Raw genomic sequence first — 24,169 nt, 5'->3', positions numbered from 1 at the left:
ATAAGAGACTATTTCTAATCCTGAAAATATTGAAGTTTGATTTTAGAGGTGATGGAGCATTGTTTTCCATATTCAGCTGTGGAGCAGTTCTGTTCACTTTGTATGAGTGCAACAAGTCTTACACATCAGTAGCGATCAATAAAGCCAGCCCTACATTATAATAAATGACAAAGCTATCATTCTGTTACGAGCCAGACTTTAGAAATTCCCTTTCAGGCGTCCCGCTGGATAAGAGCAGATCCCATCCACTGGAAATCAGTGCCGCACTGACATAAACAACTGATAATTCATAAATTGGACATTTCTTGAGGCATAATTATAGCAACTGAAGTAAGTTTAAAGCAAATTAGCCTCATAGGAAGTTGAAACAAAGTGTTAAAACGGGGTTAATTGAATTGTAAGCCTTGTCACAGAAGATTACCAAGTCCAAGAAACACCACTTTAATTGCGTTATTACCATGTGGATTAAGGCATGGGGTATTTTTGCCCAGTAATTATAGCTTGACTGTCCGTGCATTTTAATGCACTTTAGTCAGGACGATTTGGGCTGAAATGTTTGACAGTCCAAACAGAGGAAAGTTCCATTACAAAATTATCTGTAATGCTTCGGGATAACACTGGCATTTCAGCTGTAATGGTGCCCACAAAATAAGGATTAAAAGGATATATGGTGATAATGAGTAATTAATTTGACAGGACATCGCCTTGACTTGATGCTATTTATGTATCAGAGGGGAGAATCAGAAGAGCTGAAATCAAAGCGATTCAACACACTGTGGTCATTGTTTTCCAGTTCCAGGTTGTATGTCAGCCATGGAAACTCTGCAACATTTACTCCTTTAACACCACCACTACATTCAGATCTCAGCAGCCAAATGGTAAGGTTACATTGCAAAGTGTGAGTCATAAGAACGCATCAGTATTAGCCAAGCTAGGGGCATGGCTCTATTGGATGGTTGGTCCAGGCCAGAAGAAGAAACTGTTGGCACTGTACATTTCTGCAAGCCATGAATATGTAACATTTGTACTTTTCATACATATTATATTAACGTCTCTAAATTTACATACTTATAATTACATGTATGAGCTAAATGTGTTAGCAGACGATGGAGGGGATGGTGGATGGTGTGAAACCTAGGCAAGATGGCTGCAAACGAACAACAGGAACTGGGTGTTTTTAGAAAAATGTCATTGCATTTCCAGCCGCGATTTTAGCGACAAAACCAAGTATTTTAAACCTAAACATGACCTTTTCCCGAACCTAACCAGTGTCTAAATATAACCATACATTAACCACAGCGCTGTTGAAGTGTTAAGAAACAAACTGTCAGCATGTCTGCTACTTTTGAAACGTACAAATGTTACACATCCGAAACAGATTTGCAGAAACATAAAATGCTTACATTCTGCCAATTGGGTTGGTTCGTCGGTTTGTTGGTTGGTTAGTCCACCATTTTGTTCCAGACAGAAACATATGACCTATTGGATAGAATGGCATTGAATTCTGCACAGACATTCATGGTACCCAGATGATGAATCCTCACAATTTTGGTACTCCCCTTCATATTCCCTCTCGCACCACCATCAGGTCAGATTTGTCGAATACTTTGTTTCATGACCAAACCCCTGCAAAACTAATGACATCTCTATCAGCCTCAACTGTGCTTTGTTTAGTGCTAATTAGCAAACGTTAGCATGCTAACACCCTAAACTAAGATGGTAAACATGGTACACATTGAACCTGATAAACATCAGCATGTTAGCATTGTCATTGTAAGCATGCTATGTTGCCCAAAGCACTACTATGCCTAATGGCAGCCTCACAGACTCTTGTTGTCCTTTGTAAACTGACAAAAACACCTCTGTGCCCTGTTTTCTGTTGCCGTACAAATATACCTTGTTTTGCTGCTGTTGTGACTGGTGAGGTTATTTTCAGACGGACTGTTTGCAGAGAATCTGTGGTCTTTAAATGGAGAGTTAATGTCACTGAAGTTGCATCTTTGCTTTGAAATGATAAGGAGCAGGGACAGCATCAGACCTCGTTTTTGATACTTTATTGATCTCCTGTTGCCATCCACTTTCCTCACTCCATATGTTGGTCAGATCATAAGAACAGCCTCTTTGGAGCTGCCGGGAAATGTGTCTGTTGCTCAAGGGCACTACAGGACAGATGCTTCCAGACACTGGAATTTGATCATGGCCCCTTCAATTAAGCAGCGTTCTTCCTACTTTCTCCTACTTCTCACATTCATGATTTCAACAGCCAGTGAACCCGGGACGGTTACAGAATATCATTAGCCTAATGGACGGGAGCGCAGGATGGCAAGACTGAATGATTGCATTATGGTGCCATTTGCCGCAGTCTGTACATTGACATAAATAGTGCAAACAAACAATAACTGTCCATGTGCCCATTCGACTGTATTGTGATGGCTCGCTGTGTGATACATGGGTTCAAGCTGGGGTCTGAGAGAGAGGGAGAGATGCTCTCTTGCGCCCTTGTGTCGGAGTGAGTGGGTTGGGTGGGGGCTAAGTAGCTGGGAACTGGATTTAGACACAACTCCGCGATCCGCCAGGACCACTCTGTGAAAAAAATATAAGGAGCAGATAAGAGAGAGAGGGAGAGAGACAGCGAGAGGGAGAGAGCACTCAGCTTTTCTCTCTTTCCAAGCCATCTTGTCAAGAATGCTTGAATGGAGCCATTATGAAGCCCAGATCCAACTAGTATGGGACAGTTTAAATGACAAGAATAATAACTAGATACACGCTCTAAAGCTGAATTTTCCAAACTGGGTGTTGGGGCCCCCACGAGTGGTTGCGAGCTGACCTCTATTATTGCTTCATTTACAGAGGCTTCAAACAAAAAAGATTTAAATCCACTGATCTAAAGAATCAGGGGTGCACTGTAAGGAAAGGTAAAGCAGGCTAATGTTTGGGACCCCCAAAAGAAATTTGGAAAAGGGGCCCTCCAATGAGGGGCGGCACGGTGGTGTGGTGGTTAGCACTGTCGACTGTCGCCTCACAGCAAGAGGGTTCCTGGTTCGATCCCGGGTGTGAAAGCCTTTCTGTGTGGAGTTTGCATGTTCTCCCTGTGTCAGCGTGGGTTTGCTCCGGGTACTCCAGCTTCCTCCCACAGTCCAAAGACATGCAGGTTAATTGGTGACTCTAAATTGTCCGTAGGTGTGAATGTGAGTGTGAATGGTTGTCTGTCTCTATGTGTCAGCCCTACGATAGTGTTGGCGACCTGTCCAGGGTGTACCCTGCCTCTCGCCCAATGTCAGCTGGGATAGGCTCCAGCCCCCCTGCAACCCTCAAGAGAATAAGCAATTAGAAAATGGATGGATGGATGGATGGGTCTCCAATGACAATTCATATTGGCAAATGGTGTGACGACTATACACCCCCTTAAACCTCCCATAAAGCACTGCCACTGCCCCCCAAAAAGCCCAAAGTGGTCTCCCTTCTAGCTAACATGACAGCTGGATACCCTGAGTTAGGTGTGACCTAATGCAACCACACTGAAACAAGCATACCTTTTTGCTCACTTGAAACAAAGGAAAAAAGAATACAATAGCAATAACAATACCCCACCCCCGGAGTCTAGGACCGCCACTGTAAAGAATGGTGAGGTATTTAAGAATTGTTTACGTCCGTGCATGAAGCTAAACTCATTTTGTAATGCAGGTCTCATTCTCCTTTTTATTTGCAGTACTTAATGTTCTTAATCCAGTCTCTAACAGACTGTAAATGACCTATTTGTATGAAGGAAATAAGCATATTTGATTTGTCAGTATTTTGAATGAAGTCATTAAGTACTGAAGTCATGGAAATTATGCTAATTGTTATTGATGCTACTCCATGATTGCCAAATAATAACCAATGATATGCTGCTCACATCATCGCATTTACATGTTGCTCTCCACATCAGCTCGTTAGTGACGGCGCCGTGACGCCCGGCCTATCAGGATCCACTCTCGCCACCTGCACACTCGGGAGTCTGGGAGCGGAGGGGACGGAGTGTCTGCAGGGGTGCCATCACAGCTTTGGCCCAAAGAGAGCCGTTGCAGCCTTGTCACGTCGAGTCAGTCCCGCTCCGTCTCTTTCCCTCTCTCCATCTCCCTTTTTTTTTTTTTCTCGGTCAGGTGAAAAAGCCTAGCCGTCTGCATCCGGAGCCCTAACGCTCTCTGTCAGCTGGCTGTCCCTGCGGTCACAGTGGAGATTCATCTTTCTGCTGATGTCCCTTCTGTGTGGCAGAGAGTTGCCAGCCCCAGCATTCTTAAAGGCCTGTTGTGGCCTCGAGGCACAGGGAGCAGGTAAACGTGGGCACGTCAAGGCAACGCTGATCTGTTTGTAAATAATCAAAAAGGCCAAATCACCAAATGATTGCCTTCTCGATCTGATCCCCGTGCTAATCCATCAACAAAATCTATATGAGCACACATGCTCACACACACACATCATTACAGATACTAAAACACTGGAATCTTTTAGGTTTCCCTTTTTTGTTGTTCTAATTAATACGCCACGTCTTGGGCACACTCGAGGTAATTAACATTGTTTTTTGCCAGCAACACACAGCAGATGGTGATTGAAAATAGAGGGATGAGTCGCTCAATCAACCACCATTTGTCTGTAGCCATTAATTATCTAGCGAAGAATACATTCAGTCCCCAAAGTTGATAGTTTGGGGGGAAGAAGAATACTGTCCTTCTGTTCCTCATTACTCTTTAACAGCAGAAAGTGCTGAAACTAGAATGCCGGATAGGGAGATTGCGATTTTAATAGCACTGTCATTATCTTCTCCCATAAGGTGGCATACGATAAAAGGCTTGTAGGGGGAAAAAAATGGCGCTAACAAAGAAGCGTTTCAATAAATGGAAGCCGAGTAATATCTAGTGGTTCATTCTATTCTGATTCATCAAAGAGCACTTTCGGAAGATGGGTCCAGAAACTGCAGCATAAAATGTTTATTCTTTTTTTGATCAAATAAGAACCAATGGGCCACGTGACCACCGCACAGCCCAGGCCATGTGACTTAACCAATCATCCCCAGTTTGTACATGCAATCTGATTGGAATGGAAATGGAACAGCCTCTCGCCCGCAGCTCTCGCAGACATGATATCATGATGTCTTCGAGAGTTTGCTTCTTCCTCCAGTTCTGACAAAGTCTTGTTGGTTTTGCTTCACTTGAGCGCCTAATTCTGCCTGGCAACACATTAATATTACTCAGCATATGTGAAATCCTCTAAAAATAAAAGGCTACAGGAGGGACGGAGAAAAACAGGGCAAGAAGGAGACAGAAAGAGAAGAGGAGTTTGAGCAAAGGGAAACCTTGAAGGGACACTAGAGGCAAGAACTCAGCGACACAGCGTTACATCCTGGCATCACTTCTTTGATGTTATTTTGTCACCGCCAACAGCTCCCTAATCCTATGTCTATAATCTTGTTTTTATTCTCTCTGCCAGCCTTGTAGTCAGAGATAATCAGTGTCACCTAACTTTAATTATTGTGATAGAACCGGAGATAAATGTTGTTGCTTCAATGTCAGTTGTTCTCTATTGATACAGAAGGGAAATTTGTACTCTTGATGCATCTCGTGCTCGGCTGAGAATTTCAGAAAAAAAAAAAAAGTTCTTGATGGTAAATTACTGGTAGGATTGCTCATGTTCCACCCCACGGGCTTTAATTAACTAGTCTCAGGTAGTCTAATCTTATTATGGAAGACTGCTTTTTTTCCACACCCTAACCTGCTTACATGATACCGAGACAGGCAGTAGAAGGATGACATCCTCATATAAGAGCTGCCAGGATTGTGCTGGGTTTTCATTTTCAAGTTGCTCTCGACTGCTTGGCCACCAAAAATACGAACCATTTACACATTCTTGTCACATAGCTGGAAACAAAGGCTGAATAGTCGGTGCCATTTCCAGGATTTCAACAGCATCCGACACAGCAGCCGCAGCTAGATGCCAAATAAAATACAGAGCTACACAACTCAGCGGCAACATCTCAGTGTTTGTCCCACAGAGAGCCCAGCCCCATCAAACCCCATTATCTCCAAGGCTACCACTTACTTCCAACTGGAGTAGAGATAGCTGCTTATCTACTGGTTAATAATAAAAAAGACACATAAGAGATAAAAAAAAAAGAAAAAAAGTCATCCTATCGTGATGGAAAGAGAGAGGTGGGAGAGGAAAAAGCCGACAGGGAGCGGAGAGATTTCCAGGGACAGTTTCATTCTGTGGAAAGGGCAAGCAGAAGGAGACCTCCCGCTGTAATGCGGCAGCCGAGCCGAAATGAAAGCCAGCCGCTCTCTTCTCTGGGGCTAAACAGCGGCCTTAATAAAAAACACAATCAGACCCCCAACCTTAAAGTTTAATGCACATTCTTCCCATATTTCTCTTTGCGCCAGTAAAAAAAAAAAAAGACATGGTGGAAGCTCCCGGTGTGATCCCAGCTACCAGGATAAGGTGTGTGTGTGTGTGTTAAAGAAAAAAGGGGGGTTGTTATAGTCATAATGAAGCCCCATTGAATATCAAGCACACCATCAACTCACTATAGCTCTCCATCGTGTTAATGAAATTGTTCCCCCCAACTTTTTAATTAACTTGCAGACTCATGGTGTGGAGTCAAGTTGTGGACACAGACAAAGACTACAGTGTTCTCTCCCAGGTGATATGAATATCAAAGAAGGGAAGTTGCTCTGAATTAAGCCGAGTTTCTTTATTAGAGGAGAAACTTCAGAGAGAGACAGATGTGCTGAGGATGGGCTTGTGTCATTCCTCCCGCGTCAGTCAGCTTTCATTCAACACTTTGATATATAAGCACAGGAGGGAGGGGTGGTGAGTTTATTGCGCGAGCCACGTTTACAACGCGCATTGTTTTCGGGACTTTTAAATCGTCTTTCTTTTTTAAAAAAAACTTCAAGGATGTCTCCTTGATAGTAATCAGAGAGAGCACAAATCATAATCATTCCCTAGCGCTGAGTGAAAGTGGTACAACAGTGCTTGATGAAGGGACATTCATCACAGGGAAAAGGGAGATAATAGGGAAGCCACTAAAAGAAAGAAAGGTTTTTTTTTTCAAACACATTTCCCTTTATTGGCATGGTGAGGCTGATGAGAATTGCACATAAAAAATGAAATTCACAAGAAAGTCGTACAATAGGTAGAACCACAAAGGCATTGGTAAGGACTTGGCAGAAGGCAACGTGGATAGGACACAAACAGGTAACAACCCATAGCGACCGCCCCCTCCCCTCCCCTCCCCCCCCCAAACACACGCACATACACACACTCCCAGAAACACACACACACACACACACATACCTGCCTGAAATCACAAACTCACACATACTCGTACACATATTGTCCTTCCAAAAGAAACATGATTACCCAACAAACGTTTAAGCAGTGGCAAAGTCCTCAGTAGGTCACATTATTAAAAAGTCCGCCACAGTTGAAATTTGAACCATAAGGTGTTATAATATATTGCTACTCTAGGCAATTTACAAAGCATTTTTTTTTATTTTTTTATTACAATGATTAAAGCCACATCTATCAAATGGGACACGACACCATTACCCAAACGCTACACAGACAGCAAAAAGTAAAACAATGTCTTAAAACACAGGTAAAGGGTTCTTCTTCTTTTTTTTTTTTTTTTTAAATCCTTCCCTCGGCCAATTTTTGTCTCTTTGCATCATAAAAAATTAGCCGTTTCTTGTCTCCACGGTCAAACTCCATGAAAGGAAGCCTGTGATCAGCAAAGCTTTCATACAAAAGATTTCTCCTTCCTGTGATGGAAGCTGGTTCTCTCATTACTTGGCTCGTGCTAGAAACGGGATATTAATTGAACCAGAAACCGCAAGGTTACCTTTTATGTCATGTCGACGGCGCTGTGATATCTGGACTGTGAGTGGGAGTGGGAGTGGGGGGGTTGTTGGGCGGATGGGACGGTGATGGAGAGTGGTGCGGCATGCGATACATTGTTGAGTAGTTTTCTCTAGGCTTATAGAATGTCATTTAAAATCTGCCAGTTAAGACAGCTGAGAGGCAGATATCCAAAGTGGTATATACTGTACCGACTGTCATCCTGTAATAGCCATGCAACTACACAACAAACAGTTTCAACTCGACACGTTTATACACACAAGGTGGAGTTAAGAGTCGGCCACGTTTTGCACAGATGTCACAAGGTAATGCGTGCATTACAATCACATAGACTCAATTACATCTTAAAGGGAAGAGCGGGAGGTGGGAGCGGGGACATTCAAGTGTTTACCGCACAGGGTGATGTCATGATGATGTGCCAAGATACTGGAAGAATGGAGTCATCCTAGCTACCAGCGACTGGGTAATGGGTCAAGTCCAAAAATCACACAACAATAGGAGCTAAAATACAACTCTGAAAAATAATTTATTGCTTTTTATATAGTTTTTTCTTTTATTTATATTATCATCATTATTATTATTAATCATCTTGTAATTATTGTGAATAATATTAGTAGTCATTGTATATATATATTTTGTACATCAAATACAAGATCTTTAAAAAATTCAGGAAAAGGAAATTGTAAACTTTTGTTTGGCATTCACATAATCAAGCGTGAGTGGAGCGAAGTGTTGACGGTGGTACAACGAAATTCCTGCAAAAATCATTTTATTGCTTCATGTCCTGCTCGTGTGTGTGTGGAAAGGAAAACCAGTGACGTGCTGTGGATGTGACTGACAGTGTGGACAGAAATCACTAAAAACGATGAGGGGCTGGCTGCTGGAGTGATTTGCTGAATGTATTTTTGATTGTTTTGGAAAGGCATAGAAGGTAATATTATCCCCACCAAAGCATTTATTGTACACCCTGTCTAGTGATTGGAAGTTAAATAACACAAATCGAAGGACAAACATAAACAGCAAATAAATTTCCAATGAGGTACGCCATGTAAAATGGAGCCCATAAATATTCTTGATTCAAATATTAAAATAAATAGATAAATATGTGTTTGTACTGATTAAAAAGATCTGAATGCTCTTTCATTGACGGTAATCAAAAGGAGAACCATACAAAGCAATGAAATCAAACCCAAGTTATTTATATATTATATATATACACATACATAAATATATGTATATATATATGTTGATTGCTTCAGAAATAATTAATAAAAAATGGGGTACCTTTTTTTTTACAATCATGAAAAACACGTTAAAAATGCATTTTACACTGGTTGTATAAGCAAAAACACTGATTGAGAAACTTTATAAACAGAGAAAACTATACATGGTTGACTGTTTTTTTTCTCCAACAAAATAACTTAAAAAAGGACGTTTGTTCACATGCTCCCTCAAAATGAGCAATCGGACACATCTTTTTTTCTTTTTTTTTTTTACAATCATGTCATGTCTTCTAAACATCATGTAGGTGTACAATATGTTTTACAGTATTGTAATTACTACAGATCGACATTCTGAATTAAGAAATTTTTCTCCTCATTTTTAAAAAAGGCTGCGTTTTACAGTGCATAGCTGTAACAAATAAAGAACTTTATCCGATATGTACATAAAATAAAAATATTCCTTTTTATAGTATTTGTAAATACACGGCTACATTTCTCCTTAAAATGTAGACAACAATGTTACCTTGAGAAGTTTACCTCCAAGATACAGTTCCCTATCCTCTTGTTTGTAATGTAACACTAGATCCAAACACCAGATTCTTTAAAAAGAAAAGGAAAAAAAAATCAACAGCAAAAGAAAACAAATCTGGCTGAACAAGCTGCATGTTTTCACCCCCAAAGAATTGTGGGCATTGTAGTGCTTGGAGAAAAAAAACATGAAAGTTTTTTTTTCTTCTTTCACTGATGGTTGTACAGCAGTAGAGTGCACCAAACCTGTGCACCAGGTTCTGAGGGTTCACTGGCTTTCCCAGAATGCAATGTCTCTTCCCAGCTCTTCAGCAGCTATGTTCATGTAAACTTTATTTTTGATATATTCATTTATATTGATATAGGTCTATAGACTTATTCATATATACTCTATGACATAGAGTGTAAAACTTCTGGTAGTCTCGTCGTCAAAGGAGCGAGAAACAACAGTGAGGTATCAGAAGTCCCTCTTTGTGACAGACAGCAGGTGCCACTGCACTGGTTACCTTCTCAGGCTGCGCTGGGCCTCCCTCAGCAAGCTGTCAAAATCCATGGAGTCATACTTGCTTTTTGTGGAGGTTGGATCGAAGTCGTCCGAATGGGAGTCTGAAAGCGGCAAATAAGGTTGTGGTCAGTGTCGAGCTGAGGCGGATTTCTTTAAAAATGCACTTAAAACAAGAGAAAACTTAATGGTCACAGAATATTCTACCGTGACACCATTATTGCTAGCTCATGTCGCGCTCAACATTAATCTAATAGTAACTTTGCTCATGTTTTCATATATGGATATTCCTGAAAAACAAATCTGTTTTTTTTCATACACCAGTCAATATTCAAATATGCTCAAATGTCCCCCAAATATATTGAAAAAACATATGAAAATTAAGAAATTCCATGCTATAGGCAACCATGCACCCCTGTCCGAAATAATAATTTACAAATGTAATCATTATCATGAACAAACTAAACAAATTGCCATTATTGTTGCTGCTGGCTCTAGTATAACAGTATACTGTTGTTCTGCATGTGGTTTGCCCTTTTTGCCCCTGTCAGATTTGGTCAATGCCAATGTTGACTCTGTAGCAACAGCCTTGCAAAAGCGCATATTTAATTAGATAATGCGTCATATATACTTAACATAAAAAAATCTGAAAACTTGTAATGCAAAAAATAATTGCCTTAATGTAAGTAGTCATCTGAGGAAATTTCATGGTAGTATCTTTATGTTAAAATTTCTACCATATTCACCTGTAGTCTCTTTTTTTTGTCTAATAATGTATGAAAATTTTACAATGAGTTTTTTCTCATACTCTTGAGTCAGAAGTCTCCACATCAGTGGTATTTACATACACCAAACCTTCCAGTTTTTATTCCTGTCAATATTCTGACGTTTTATACAGAGGGGTTTGTTCATATATTATTCATACACTAAATTTTTGTAACTTTTTTTTTCTAAAAACGTGGAAAAAATTGATTATTTTAGGGCTGTTGGGAGTATTTTTTTTAATTGTGGGGTGATAAAAAGAGACGTCCAAAATCCCCTGTGTAAAAACCACTGACTCTAATATGTTGACATAATGAAAAAATAACTAAACCTGGATTCATCCAATGTGCAGATTCCTGTTCTTGAAATTCACACAAATTGGTTCAAATTTAATTAGATAATGCCTTATATACATACTTCACATAAAATTTCAGAAAACTTGTAATGCAAAAAATAATTGTCATAATGTAAGTAATCATCTAAGGAAATTGCATGGTAGTATCTTTAAGTTAAAATTTTTACCCTCTTCACCTGAAGTCTCTTTTTTGGTCTAACGATGTATGAAATTTAACAATTGAAAATTTCTCAATATGAGTTTTTTTTCTCATACTCTGAGTCAGACATCTCCACATCAGTGGCATTTACATACACCAAACCTTCCAGTTTTTATTCCTGTCAATATTCTGAAGTTTTATACAGAGGGGTTTTTCATACATCATTCATAGACTAAATTTTTACAACTTTTTTTTCCCTAAAAACATGGCAAAAATTGATTATTCAAGGGCTGTTGGGAGTATTTTCTGAATTCTGGGGTGATAAAAAGAGACATCCACTTTGTAAAAACCATTGACTTTAATGAGTTGACATAATGAAACAAGAATTTTGAACCTGGATTTATCCAATGTGCAGATTCCTGTTCTTGAAATTCACACAAATTGGTTCAGATTTAATTAGATAATGCCTCTTCATATTTGAAAAATAACATTTCGGAAAACGTATAACACAAAAAAAATGAATAAAAGTTCTACACCATTCACCTGTAGTGTCTCCCCTTAACAAAATCATGAGTGGAAATTTGCTAAACTTGAAAAAATAAAGGATAACGCTCAGCCTACTAGAGTCAGACTTAAAGGTAATGTTTTACGAGGGGTTATTTGCTGAGAGATTTCTTGGCTGGCCACACTGAATAGTTAGAAAATGTCTCAATCCGTAACTAAATGTTTACATAGCAACCTGTGAACTACTACAAAAGAATTCAAATTGTGCGGGTGGAAAAAAAAAAGTGCCTTATTTTACACCAAGGCAACAGATGTGAAAGCATATCCTTCTGTCCGTTCATCTCTCACATGTCCTATTTTTCCTGATCAACCTGATAATACATAAAGAGTATCTTATCTCCGCCAACAGACAGCTTCACAAATGGGGCCCCCAAAGGGCCCAGCGGCACACTCCAAGAGCTCTGAGAAATGGGAATGACCATGGCAGCTAGAAGACGCCAGTCGTGATCTAATGCAATGGCTGAGGGCTGGATTGTGTCACGCTGCGCACCTTGAGGGATGAAAAATACCCCGGTGCTCTACTTAAAACTAATGGACAGTGTCTCCGAACGCACAGAAAAGAAGCCTACCAGATTGAGAAGACGGGGAGAGGTTTGGATACCACACCATTATAAGATCCTCCCTTTCCTCTCAATCTCTTTATCCTGTGCTATCAGTATGGGGACGACCGAAATAGCCTGTTCCTGACAAAGAGGCGGTCGAATGAAGGCCTTTCCATTTCAGCAGACTGATTAGTCAATCTCGGCATAATGTCTGTCCTCAAGGCTTTAGGATTAGCAACTGTTTCTCTGTGTGTCAATTTCTCATCATGTCCTCTCTTAAAAAGCTGATAGCTTCAAGCATGTGCTTTGAAAATGTATAGCAACCGCTTCATTTATTGAGGAAAGTGCTCTCTCTTTCTCTCTAGTGACCCATTGACCCTCTTGTAGCAGTGCATTATACATTCCTGACCTCCTGGTAAATAAATGTCAGCGGAGAAGCTGGCTGCAGATGCAAGAGTCAATACCTATCTGGTGTGTCATCATCGAATGGAGGAGATTATCTTTTGTGGGTGCGCAACACTTGACTTAATGGGGCATCTCTCACTTCAGTCTCAATATGGCTGCTCAATTATCGCCACTGGTGTAATTGTGCAACTAACAGAAGAGAATCACTTTTTTTTTTCCCTTTGTGTCGAAAGCGGGCCATAATGCCAGAAAAAAAGCAGTGATTTCATTGATATTTTGCATTTTATTTAATCAAATGACACATCCATTTGAGTACAGATTTCTCTATCGGTCAATAGAGAAGCTCGGCCACACTCTATGGAATCACTTGGATGAATTCTGCTATCCTGCAGTCGGCCACGACCCCCTGACTCCCCACAAAGGCAGTAGGTGTGCATAAGTAGGTATGCACCCACAGTGGCCCCTCCCTCTATGTAAATGACCGGCCCCTACATGCCACATCAAGACTCTACCTCCTTTCAGCACCGCAACAGCTGGCAACAGATGGAAACTCACTCCAGAGGGAGGAAGGGGGGAGGTTGCTGGGACTTAACCTTGCTCCCACCTTCCTCTTCCTCACCTCATCTCTTTTCTTGTCTTTCTTCTGCCGCACCTTTTTCCACATAATTTCATCCGTGCTCTTCCCTCCTCTCCTCTCCGCCATACTCTTAAAGTGATTCCCACACACATGTATCTGACGGTAGATAACAACACATCTGTGCACATGCTTTTAAGTGCTATCTCTCCCCCTAATGTCTTACGTTTCATATCAACAAAGTAGCAACAAGCATCCTGCGTCCACATGAGTAATGGATTCCACCGTGTTTTTCTTAAGATACTACAGCTACAAGCAGGGAGGAAATGGAGCTCTATTCTTGGTGTGTTCACAGACTGACCTCTGAACTCTCTTCGCCCTTTTGAGCTATGAATGCCTGGTGGACACATTCAGAGCTGTTACAGAGACGGGTCTCTTTTGATCTGGAAGCAGTGCTTTTTTTTCCTGTCTTATTTCCCCCCTCTTTCCCCTTTTCCATCCTCCCTATTTTCACTGACAGTCCTCCCAGCTACGCAAATATACTGCATGGCTGCAGGGGGCTGATGGAGAGAACAACAAAGCTGCACTTACCCAAGTCTGTGTAATGTGATTTGCAGAACTGCTTTTGTCCGCCAAAGCACAGCTCGAACTGAGGCTCGTTTGACCTGCGTAAGGTGTGTCCGTTCTCAAGGGCGGCAAAGGCGTCACAAGTGTAGCGGTACGTGATGAAGCCAAAATTGTCCCTGGTCAAGAATAGAAAACGATACGTCAGAGTGGTGCTGTGGGGCGACAATAACTGAACAAGGGGGGGCCTTGTCTTAGATGACGATCACGCTATTTATATGCAAAAGAGAATCAATAAAAGTGTATCTTTGGGGCTCCATAGGCGAAGAACTAGATGGATCAGGAGACGCTTTGAGACTGCACAAGCTCTGTCTTTGTCTTACACTTGCCTTTGCTGAGCAGTTGCAGCAGCAGATTTTGTGCATTACATGACATCAAAAGGTTAGGAATGGTCAAATAAATGTTCCCAATTCCCCTACCTACTATATAGATGCACACACACATGCACAGAAAGTCCTGGGGCCTTACCCATCGTCCCTCAGGTTCACTGCACATTCTTCAATTTCGCCAAAGACTTCAAAGCGGCGCTTCAACTCTGTCCGGGTGCAGTCGGACCTCAGTCGCCCCACGTACACCACCCGTCTCTCCTCCTGCTCGTTAAGAGGAAAGACAGAGGGGAGGAAGGAGATTAAAAGGGGAGTCTGTTTTTCCTTTTCCCCTCTCTTTCTTCACCGAGCTCTAATGAATTGGTCTTGATCACTCCTGTGGATACTGCAGCTGACTTTCGCCCCCCGTTTTTTTGTCCCTCTCCACTGTCTGTCTGTTGTGTTTCTCTGTGATTGCTTCAGCCTGCTTCCTGTTATCTGATAGAGTTGCAGTTTGGAAGCGCCGTCAGTCTGCCTTGGCACTACAATTCCTCTTTCTTTCTGCAACTCATCAACTAGAGGCAGAGTGATTTTTATCAAATGATGCCATGTCTCAAGTTTGGGGGCTGCTTCTTCTTTTTTTGTGAGGGCTAAAAATAAAGCTGGGGGGGGGGGGGGGGTTGACTCAGCCGTAGATCAGAAAAGTCTGTTTCCCTTCCGACTTCAAACTCACAATGCACAGCGAACTAGGCACGGTCAGTTAATACTGTACGGGTATTCACATCCAAGAGCGAGGGAGCATTAAGAGCAGCGGTGGTGAGCCACAGGGCAAAAAAACACGGATTTCCTTCAACCTCAGAGGACGCGGGGGTCATAGCGGAATAATTTAGGAACAAACTGCACCAGGCTGCAATTATGGCTTTTGAGTAGTTTAATTGCATCTGCTAATCATATAATGCAGCACAAGCCTGGGGCTATAGTGTATCACTTGTATTATTTATTTATTCATTCATTTACTTGCCATTACCAGGGCAAGTCCACTGAGGCCCGTTGAAATTTTGAATGCTGTCTTGAGGGTAGCAGTAACATATATGTAAATCAGTTGCCTGGTGCTAAACTCGAAGTTCACCTTTGCCCTGTTAGACCTCTATAGAGTAGCCGAGAAAGATACAAATTAACTACAGATGACTGTTTATATGCTTTTTTTCCACCGTCTCTCTTTAATGCTTACATACTGTTTGAGACAAAAAAAGTATTTGCTGAATTAGGGGTTTAGTTGCTGACAACTGATAAATAGGCGGTCTTCTCTTGATGGCACCCTGAGGGCTGCCTGTGTGTGTGGGTGTGTGAGTGAGTGAGTGAGTGAGAGAATGAGGCAAAAAACAGAGCCGGAGAGAGACAGACAGACAGACAGACAGACAGACAGACAGACAGAAAGAGATGCTTTCACACCCCTGGCCTCCCAAACCTTGTTTGACAGCTTGAGCTTCGCTGCTCGTAATTGTTTGTCTTTCCATCTCTGAAAATGTATGCATGCCAAGCCACGTTTGCATTACTGCATCATTTAATGTGTGCTTTATCAACGGGTGGTGGCGGCGTTACCCCGCTGGAAACCTGAGTAATTTCACACTGAGACATGGAGAGCGGAGATACGGGAGAAATGTGATATTCACTGCATCGGGGCTGAATTTTGAAAGAGATACAGAAAAGGGAAAAAGAGCTCAAGAGAATCAGTGGCCGTTTCTTTTTGTCCTTTCCCTCGTCTTGCTCTCCTAGTTTCTGTTTTCCACTATTTTAACATTTTACCCCTGTGGTGTGATTAATAAGAGTCGACAGTGTTTCCAGACGACGGAGACGTTAAAAATACACAACCCGGAGATAAAAAGGAAGGGCCTGTCGCCTGAATCATTCAGGAACTCACTTTGTATGTGCTCTTTCAGTAGGGAGACACTGTGGCACTGGGCTGGAGGGCTGTCTCATCCTAAGCAATGTGTGTGTCTGTGGGAGGTTTCCGCATATGCCAAAGCAGTGATTGCATGCGGTCTTTTATCAGCGTCGGCAGGAGCGACGTAAAGTTGAACACAGGAAGAAGAAGAAAAAAGAAGATGACGGAGGAAATTAGATGGTGTCACTCGACTCACTATTGCTTTTTGCCTTTGCCTCTCTCTCTGCTCGGCCCTTTCGAACTCCCGCTTCTCGTAGTCCCGGCGGTACTCCTCCCTCTTCAGCCTCTCATGCTGGTACTCCTCGTAGCTGTCATACCTGCGGAGGAAAGGATACGTGTGATATCACCGTCCTCGCTCGTCCTCTACTGTAAATCCACCCTTCCTGTTGATGCCTGCTAAAAACAATTGCCAGTATTCACCAAGGAGTAGTCCCCTATTTTCTGATGGTTGAGAAGGGGCTTGCAAAGGAGAAGGAAATGGACATGTTAATAAGATGTCTCTTCGCCATCGCTATGATTACGGAGCCCGCAGGATAGGCCCGCGGGAGTGCCGGCGAGCAGCGCGGTCGGGGAGCCAGGCAGCTGCAACTGTCAGCACAACTTCACATGTCATTACTTTCTGCTTAGTTAGGGCTTCATCAAGAAGGAAAGTGCAACTTTCTCCCCCACCCCAGACTAGCGCAAGACGTGTCCGTTAAGTTTTCGACTGATGAGCGACTCTCGGGCTTGTCGGGTGTCATTAGGCCCGTGGGTGCCAAATCAGCTCGGAGCGCTGAGATGGTGTCAGTCTCCCTCCCTCTCTCCCTCCCTCTCCCTTCCTGCGCTGTGACAGTCCTTCTCTGCATATGAAACGGTCCCCTCTGCAGTGGCTCATGGAAAACTACAGAGGCACTGAGTTGAATGAGCGTCATTATAGCTGCGAGCGTCAAACTCACGAGTGAAGTATGAATGTCTATCAGTATGATTTGGGATTCTTCTGTCACTCGTCCAATAAAACATGATCAATTAAACATATTTGCCCTGAATGTTTGTGACGGGCCCCTGCGTGGATGGGACTGACTGCGAAAAAGCTTCCGTCTCACTGTGAAAAGGGAATCACACGGAAATCAAACTGAGTGGTGACAGGAAGAAGTTACTTTTGCTGCTGTTACACCGACTGTTATTCAGCCATGAATTTTGCCAGACAGTTTCAAAGCATAAACATTTGTCCAAAACCTGAAAAAGACAACAAACAATGGTCCATAAAACATGTAAAACTAGAGGTTAAATAATGCATTTAAAATAATCACCTTGGCCTGCGGCTGAGAGGAGATCGAGACTGAGTGTGGGGGCTCTTGTGAGTCCTGGAACGAAAGGTGCTTGAATCTGTGTTGTGACGAGACCTGCGGGGGAAACAGAAAATCTTAAACATGAAGATTTTATTTTAGCAGCACCTAGGAATACTGTTCATCTCACACGTTAGAAATAAAAAGTTTAAATAAATCATACGACATACTGATGACTCCTGCAAACTTGTGACACCTTGGTTAATTTGTTCTTGGCTTTGGGAACCAAATTAACCTCTTTGATATTCACAAGACCCGTTTAGATGTTAGAAACTGGGTTAATTCCAGATAAACGCATCCTGTACTCTCCTAATCTCGCCCATGGCCACGGAAAGTGTGCATGATTTTCTGCAGAACTTTTATACACACCTGAGCTGGCATATACATGCACCTGCTATCTATGTTGTATGAGGAAATGGTCAATACTGTCGGCCCTGGTGAGCTGACTGTAGAGCTTGTACCGCTGCACTCCTTAAGCTTCTGATGCTTAATTATTGAAGCGCTGCTGAAGAAGGAAGAGCTGAATGATGGAGGGAGAGAAGTTTGGGAAGCTCAGTGAAGCAAAGGAGAGATCGAGGATCTGACGCTGCGAAAGTTGAAACAGAGAGGAGGGATTTTGAGAATTATTTTGCTGAAATTCTATTTATCTCTTCCTTGCATGAAAATATAACAAGCTTCTTGTTCTGTTGCTTTTGCGACTTGCAATCCCTACACGGTATTTTCAGAAAGCTTGTCAGTGTCAGTTTCTGATCGGACGCCTTGAGACTATTACTGTATAATTTGTGAGCGAGCTGGTGTTGAGCACAAGAACAAGGGCCCGAGCAGAGTGAAGTGATTCTATTGGTTCTCTGGAGTAAACTGACCTTTAAGTAATCAAGCAAACAAACTGAGTCACCGCAGTGGAGTCCTACACTGTGAGGCACTCAGTGAACTACTACTGACAAACTTAATTTACTCACATCCTTCTCGGTAACTACGGTCTGCCTCTGTTCTTCTACCAGAAAAACAGACACAGAAACCCCCTCAGCTCTGATCAAAGGGAAGCATGGGAAATGTAGTTCTCACACAGAGCTATGATGATAGGAGTCTCTTTTGAGAGGGGTTTTGAGACTACATTCCCACAGCCTGGATTTGGCTTTCATCTCTGGGGATGTAAAAGAGGAGGGTTTGCCACTCAGTAAAAACAACAGCTGCCGCTTAAAACAATAGCCCCGGCATCAAACAAAAAAACAGGAGCATGCGAGGGAGAGAGAGTGAGGAGGGGGGCGAGTGTTAGGAAGACACTCAAATAAAACTCCCTGCCTAGAGATTAAAACTCAGACTTTTCAAAAGTCCAGTGCCTCTGGCACGTTTCATGTTCAGGGTTTTTTCCTGTTTTTGTTCGTTGTGTGTCGTTTTAAGGGAGATCGCACCATTCAAACACTCGTTTTTCCCCATTGTCACTTCAGAGACATTGAAGTGCCACCTGGTTTAAAAGGCAGAATTTGGTTCGTGTAACAACTGCAGACAATTTGGTTAGACTCCATTCCGCCTCGCTCTCACCTGTTAAATCTCTTTGTGCAACACTTGCCAAATCTATCCTGCACTTAGTCCAGGCAAGACAAAGACTAGCAGGAGGTCAAGAACCCATGCTGACAGTCTCCAGGGTCTATCCTGTCTGACACCAGTTCTGACGACTGATCAGGCCTGTTTTACACTCCTAAGCTAGATCCCCTGCCAGCCCCGAGCCCTGTATAAACTGCATGGGTGGGGAGCAGCCAAGGCTCAGCCAACACAAGCAGGAGGTGTGTGTTTGTGTGTGTGTGTGTGTGGGTGTGAGAAAAGACTTACCAGGACGAGGGGCGTCTGTCAGGTGAGCTGGAGAGGGAGCGCCTCCGGTAGTGCGAGGAGGAGCTGCGGGAGCCGGAGTGGGAGCGAGAACGGGAGCGGGATCCGCTGCTGGTCCAGCAGAAAGGCCTGCTGGGCGAGAGGAGGAGGGAGGAAGGTGGGGAGACGGAGCCTCGTGAAGGGGAGCAGCTGGATGGTGGGGAACAGGAGGGAGAGCAGGGGGGGCAGTCAAAGAGTAGGTCCAGAGGGGTGCCCTCCCACGGATAGAGGAAGCGACTCTCACGGCCCTCACCCAGCTCGAGCTCATCCTGGAAGGGCAGGAACCCTGGGTGCAGGTAGCTGGAGCCAGCCAGCCTCTGGGGGTAGTAGCCATTCTCTCCCTCCTCAAGGGACTTTGGGGCTGCAGCCTTACTTGGTTTGCTGCCTGGTTCTCTCTCCTGGCCACCCTGGCTATAAAGAGCGTGTAAGGGGTGGCCAAAGTGCTTGTTGAGTTCTGCTCTGATTTCCTGGTCACGCAGGAGCTTCCGGCTGATGGCAGAAGAGTGTTGTTGGTCCCAGTCAGTGTTGGCCTCTTGTGAGGGGATCTGGGTGGTTTGTGTAAGGGTCTGCTTCCCTAACTCCTGGACCCGGGCTGCTTCTCCATTCACAGAGGCAACATTTTGCTGCTTAGCCAAAGGACCAGATGAAGCTGATGATGGAGAACAAGAAGATGAAGATGAAGAGGATGGTGGCATGGCTGAGTCCTTACATTCGACATGCCTGTCCTCCGCTTTGCCTGCAGTAGGCACGGGAGCAGCGGTGGCACCTGAGGTGGCTGTCATTTCCGCTGCTGTAGTCATGGTAACAGTGGCTGTGCTGCCGTCCTTCTTAGCGCTAGCTTGGCAATAGTCATGGTCACTGTAGCCGCGGGGCGCCGCCCGCTTATTGTTGCTAGTGCTGGGATGCTCCTCAAGGCCGCCCCCGACAGTGTGTTGGGTGACGGAGTAAGGTAGAGCGGTGGACGCTTTGCTCAGCTGGGCATAAAGCTCAGTCTGTTCGGGACCCTTCCTGGTGGGGCCCCCGCCTGAGGCACCTGGGGCCGGGGCCAGAGCGCCGGGGCCCAATTCGCTCAGCCTGGCTCTTTTGCATGCCAAGGCCGATGAGGAACATGAAGACAACTTGGTTTTGAGCGATGCTTTGAAAGGATTCTCTTGACTGGCTTTGTGTGGGGGCGTGGTAGGTGGTGTCAGACCTGCAGGGGGAGGGAAAGACAGAGGTTGGTGGAGAGGTGGGGGGCAATGAAATGAAAATGGAATCATAATGCAAGTACCCCCCCCTCTCCCTCCTTCCCTCTCTCATCTATAAACTCCCAGGTCAGTTTATGGACAGTGGACACAGATACATGCCTGATTAAAATATTCACTTTCACTTGGCCTAATCCTGATCTCTATTTTATTGCAATCTTGACAGATTAATGTAATGCTTGGTGTAACTTAATACGGTGGTGCTGTAATACGGATGACTTGCCATCCCCTTCCTCTCTGACCTTGGAAAGATCCCTTTTCATGGAAAAAAAAAAAAAACACAACACAAAACCCTGCAGAGGACAAACGTAATGCAGCCGATGAAAAAAAAAAATTAAAGTACATGTATCATATCTCTGCCTGCTGCACATAAATGTCTCCACTGGACAGCGGCCAATTCATCTGAATAAAAACCAAAGACCTTTTTTATCGGTCTGAAAGAACAATTACTGACATGACGCTGTGCATGTTTCAAGATTATCCAGCACTGTCTCCTTTTTCTGTGAAACAAAGTAGGAAGAAATGTTAGCATGCCTGGTGATGTTGCCATGCTATGTCATGGAAGCAAAGGAAGAACTGGCGAATGGGATGTCATTCTTCTCAGATGGCATGTCCCTACTGCTTGCCCCCCCATCTTTCCCCAGCCTCCTACAGATTTACAACCAGACAGATGGCAGTTATATGGGAAGTCCTGAGATGAGCCCACTTTATAGCATTGTTAATGCACTCACACAAACAGCCGCCACCATTACTCTCTCCCTCTCTTCCCTCTCCTCCTTTAGTCTTGTATTCTCGCCTTTTTCCTCTCTTCCTGTCTGCCATCTTCCCTGGATCAATCTCTATTTCTCCCTTTCTGTCTCTCGGCATCCTATCCTGTTTCTGTCTCGCGCAGAACAAATGTGCCCACACACACACACGCGCGCGCTCGTCACTAACAGTCTCTCACTGGAGTCAAGCACTTTGAAACACCTACGCTCTCCCCTCTTCTTTGCCTTTCTTATAATGCACATCATTCTTCCCTTGCTGGTGAATTGCACCAAATGACAGCTATTAGTATCAAATCCAGCGTTAGAGTATGCACGGCGGAGACAGCTTGGCAAAGAGGGTGCAGGAGCCCGATACATAAATATGCAAGTTTCTGAAACCACTTGCTGTGTTTGGAATGCCTGATCCAACAGCTTATCATCCTACTTATTATCTGGATGTGTCTGTAAGTAGGACTGCAAGCCCCCCACTCCCCTCTTTTTCCCTGCTTGTCTCCCCTCTTCTCTCAGCTCTGATAATGATATAGGCATATAGATATATATACATTACGCCAATGAAATGAGCTATGAAAAGGAGAAGGCAGAGAGGGAGGTGGGGGCTACACAATGCCTGAGGAACTTCTGTTTCGCCAATGAAGCGCCATCTGTCCAAAACAATGTGCGCGTGGGGTCATAAACTAGGAGCCATTAGCGATGGGGGTGAAATAAATCAGAATTAGATAAATATGTGCCTCTCAGTCAAACTTGCTAGTGATGGATGAGCCGCAGACACAAACACCAATCATATAGCCACCGGAGAGAAAACGATGAGGCAAGTGAACAAGACAGAAAGAAAGAGGAGGGGCTTGTAATCTTTTTTTCCTGTCCGGCTGTAAATTGCGAGGAGACCTCAGAGCGAATAAAAACTCCACGCTTAAAGAGTTGATCCGGCGGTAAGCCATGCAAACAGCAACACATAGACCACCCCGGTGTCATGAGATACAGTGATTAAAGACAACAAGGCAGTGTAGGGTAAATCTATTAGCTTGGCAGAGATTAGGCCACAACAGTCAGATCCCAGGGGGCTTACTGCCTGTTGTAGCCTTTACTGTACCTATCTGAGAGGTGTCAAGACAACATGCTGCCAAAAAAAAGTTAATTTTGTTTAGTATTAAACATTTGGCTCAGAACACGATGTACGGGTCCAACTGATAATTAAAATGATCTTTCTATGAAAGAGTAACCACCACTACTACTACTACTACAACAACTCATCATAAAGGCATAAAATAATTAACTGGCAGCAATTCATGGAAAGTTCCATCAGTGAGTTGTTGACCTGCCTTGAAGGTGGACGTTTGAGCCGCCCACCTGGCTAACTTCCATCTGGTTATCAGCAACACCACTATAATCTCTATTGTAGTGGAATGTTAGTGTAAATCTGCAAAGGACGTGTAACTCCGGACCTCAAAGCTCTCACCTCCGCTTACCGGGATCTGTATCCATCTGTCTCATGCAGCACGAGACTCAAAAGCTAATCCCTAAGTAGGAAAGGGGCTCAGTATCCTGGAGCTTTCTGGACTAATGACTTTTCCTGCTAATATTCAATCCTAAATTTGCTTAGGATAGTAAAGTCAGGTGAAGGGCTTTATTAGACCGTGCTTGTAAAATGGACGCAGTGGAACAGAACGGACGCCCAGACTTGGCCACAGGTCAATAAACTCACCCACGTGCAGTAAAACAGGAAGAAATATTAACCGTGCTTGATTGCCCCAGAGCTTAAGCAGCTCGGCTCTTTCCCTTCTTTAGGTCTCAACAGGCGTCCCCTTTGACCCCGAAAGCTTATCAACACAAAAGGGTTAAACGGCACTTTGACCAAGGTCAGAGGGACAGAGGGAGACCTCTTGGGGTCTGATGTGTCACAAATTTTCATCCCCCACAAGAGCTAAGTAGAGGGTGCAGGGGGCAGACATGAGGTACGTATTACCTGCTGGTAAATGAATACCCTAAGGGGCAAGCGCAACATCACACAGAACGAGGGGCTAAAGGGCAGCCATTTTGTTTTTATTGACCTTAGATGATTAATCTGAGAGAGAAAGGGGGTAATTACTGATTGGGTTTGCAAAGAGAGAGGTATAACCCCCAGTGTTCACTGGCATTCTCTTCAATATTTGTTTTGTAATTACCTTTTGCCTATATCTTGTTCTGATGGAGTTAATTATAACTCAATAACACAAAAGGATGATGTCAATAATGATGCTGGAAAAAACCATCGCGCCAACTCCATTTACAAAACAGCATTCTTTGCATACGAGTCTTTACATTAGAAAGTGACTCCCCAGTCAGCTGATCTAATTGCCTGTATGTCTAGGGACCTAAGGAAAGGACGGCACAGATCGTACAGGCGAAAGTGAATTACACCGCAAAACCAATTAAAACAATAACACTGCCATTTCAATTTTCCTATGATGTGTAGGCTAAGTAAGCTGTCAGTCAGAGAGCATTAGGATCTGATTGAGGAAGAGGAAAAGCATATTAACTCTTCAGTAACGAGGGGGAGGGGAGGTGGTGGGGGATGGGAGGGGTTTTGCTAATAAACCCTGAAAAGATTGGAAAGCCTAATCAATACT

General features: G+C 43.5%; 1 protein-coding gene across 6 annotated transcripts in view; it reads right to left on the bottom strand.

Annotated features, from left to right (window-relative positions):
- Nucleotides 1-9,087: 9,087 nt before the first annotated feature.
- Nucleotides 9,088-24,169, bottom strand: part of ppargc1a (peroxisome proliferator-activated receptor gamma, coactivator 1 alpha) — a 37,981-nt gene continuing 22,899 nt past the window's right edge. For 5 of the 6 annotated variants that reach the window (XM_050066734.1, XM_050066738.1, XM_050066735.1 and 2 more), the window contains exons 8-13: nucleotides 19,517-20,744; nucleotides 17,651-17,743; nucleotides 16,558-16,678; nucleotides 14,580-14,701; nucleotides 14,079-14,230; nucleotides 9,088-10,250 (exon numbers count right to left, since the gene is read on the bottom strand). In XM_050066734.1, coding sequence (XP_049922691.1) covers nucleotides 10,147-10,250; nucleotides 14,079-14,230; nucleotides 14,580-14,701; nucleotides 16,558-16,678; nucleotides 17,651-17,743; nucleotides 19,517-20,744 — 1,820 coding nt within the window. In that variant the 3' untranslated portion in view covers nucleotides 9,088-10,146. The remainder of the gene's footprint in view (nucleotides 10,251-14,078; nucleotides 14,231-14,579; nucleotides 14,702-16,557; nucleotides 16,679-17,650; nucleotides 17,744-19,516; nucleotides 20,745-24,169) is intronic. The other variant, XM_050066737.1, reaches the window with a different exon arrangement.

The sequence above is a fragment of the Epinephelus moara genome, chromosome 17, assembly GCF_006386435.1.
Source record: "Epinephelus moara isolate mb chromosome 17, YSFRI_EMoa_1.0, whole genome shotgun sequence".
NCBI classification, from domain to species: Eukaryota; Metazoa; Chordata; class Actinopteri; order Perciformes; family Serranidae; genus Epinephelus; species Epinephelus moara.
Note: the sequence above shows the minus strand (reverse complement) of the source record. Positions and strands in the feature narration are given on the sequence as shown.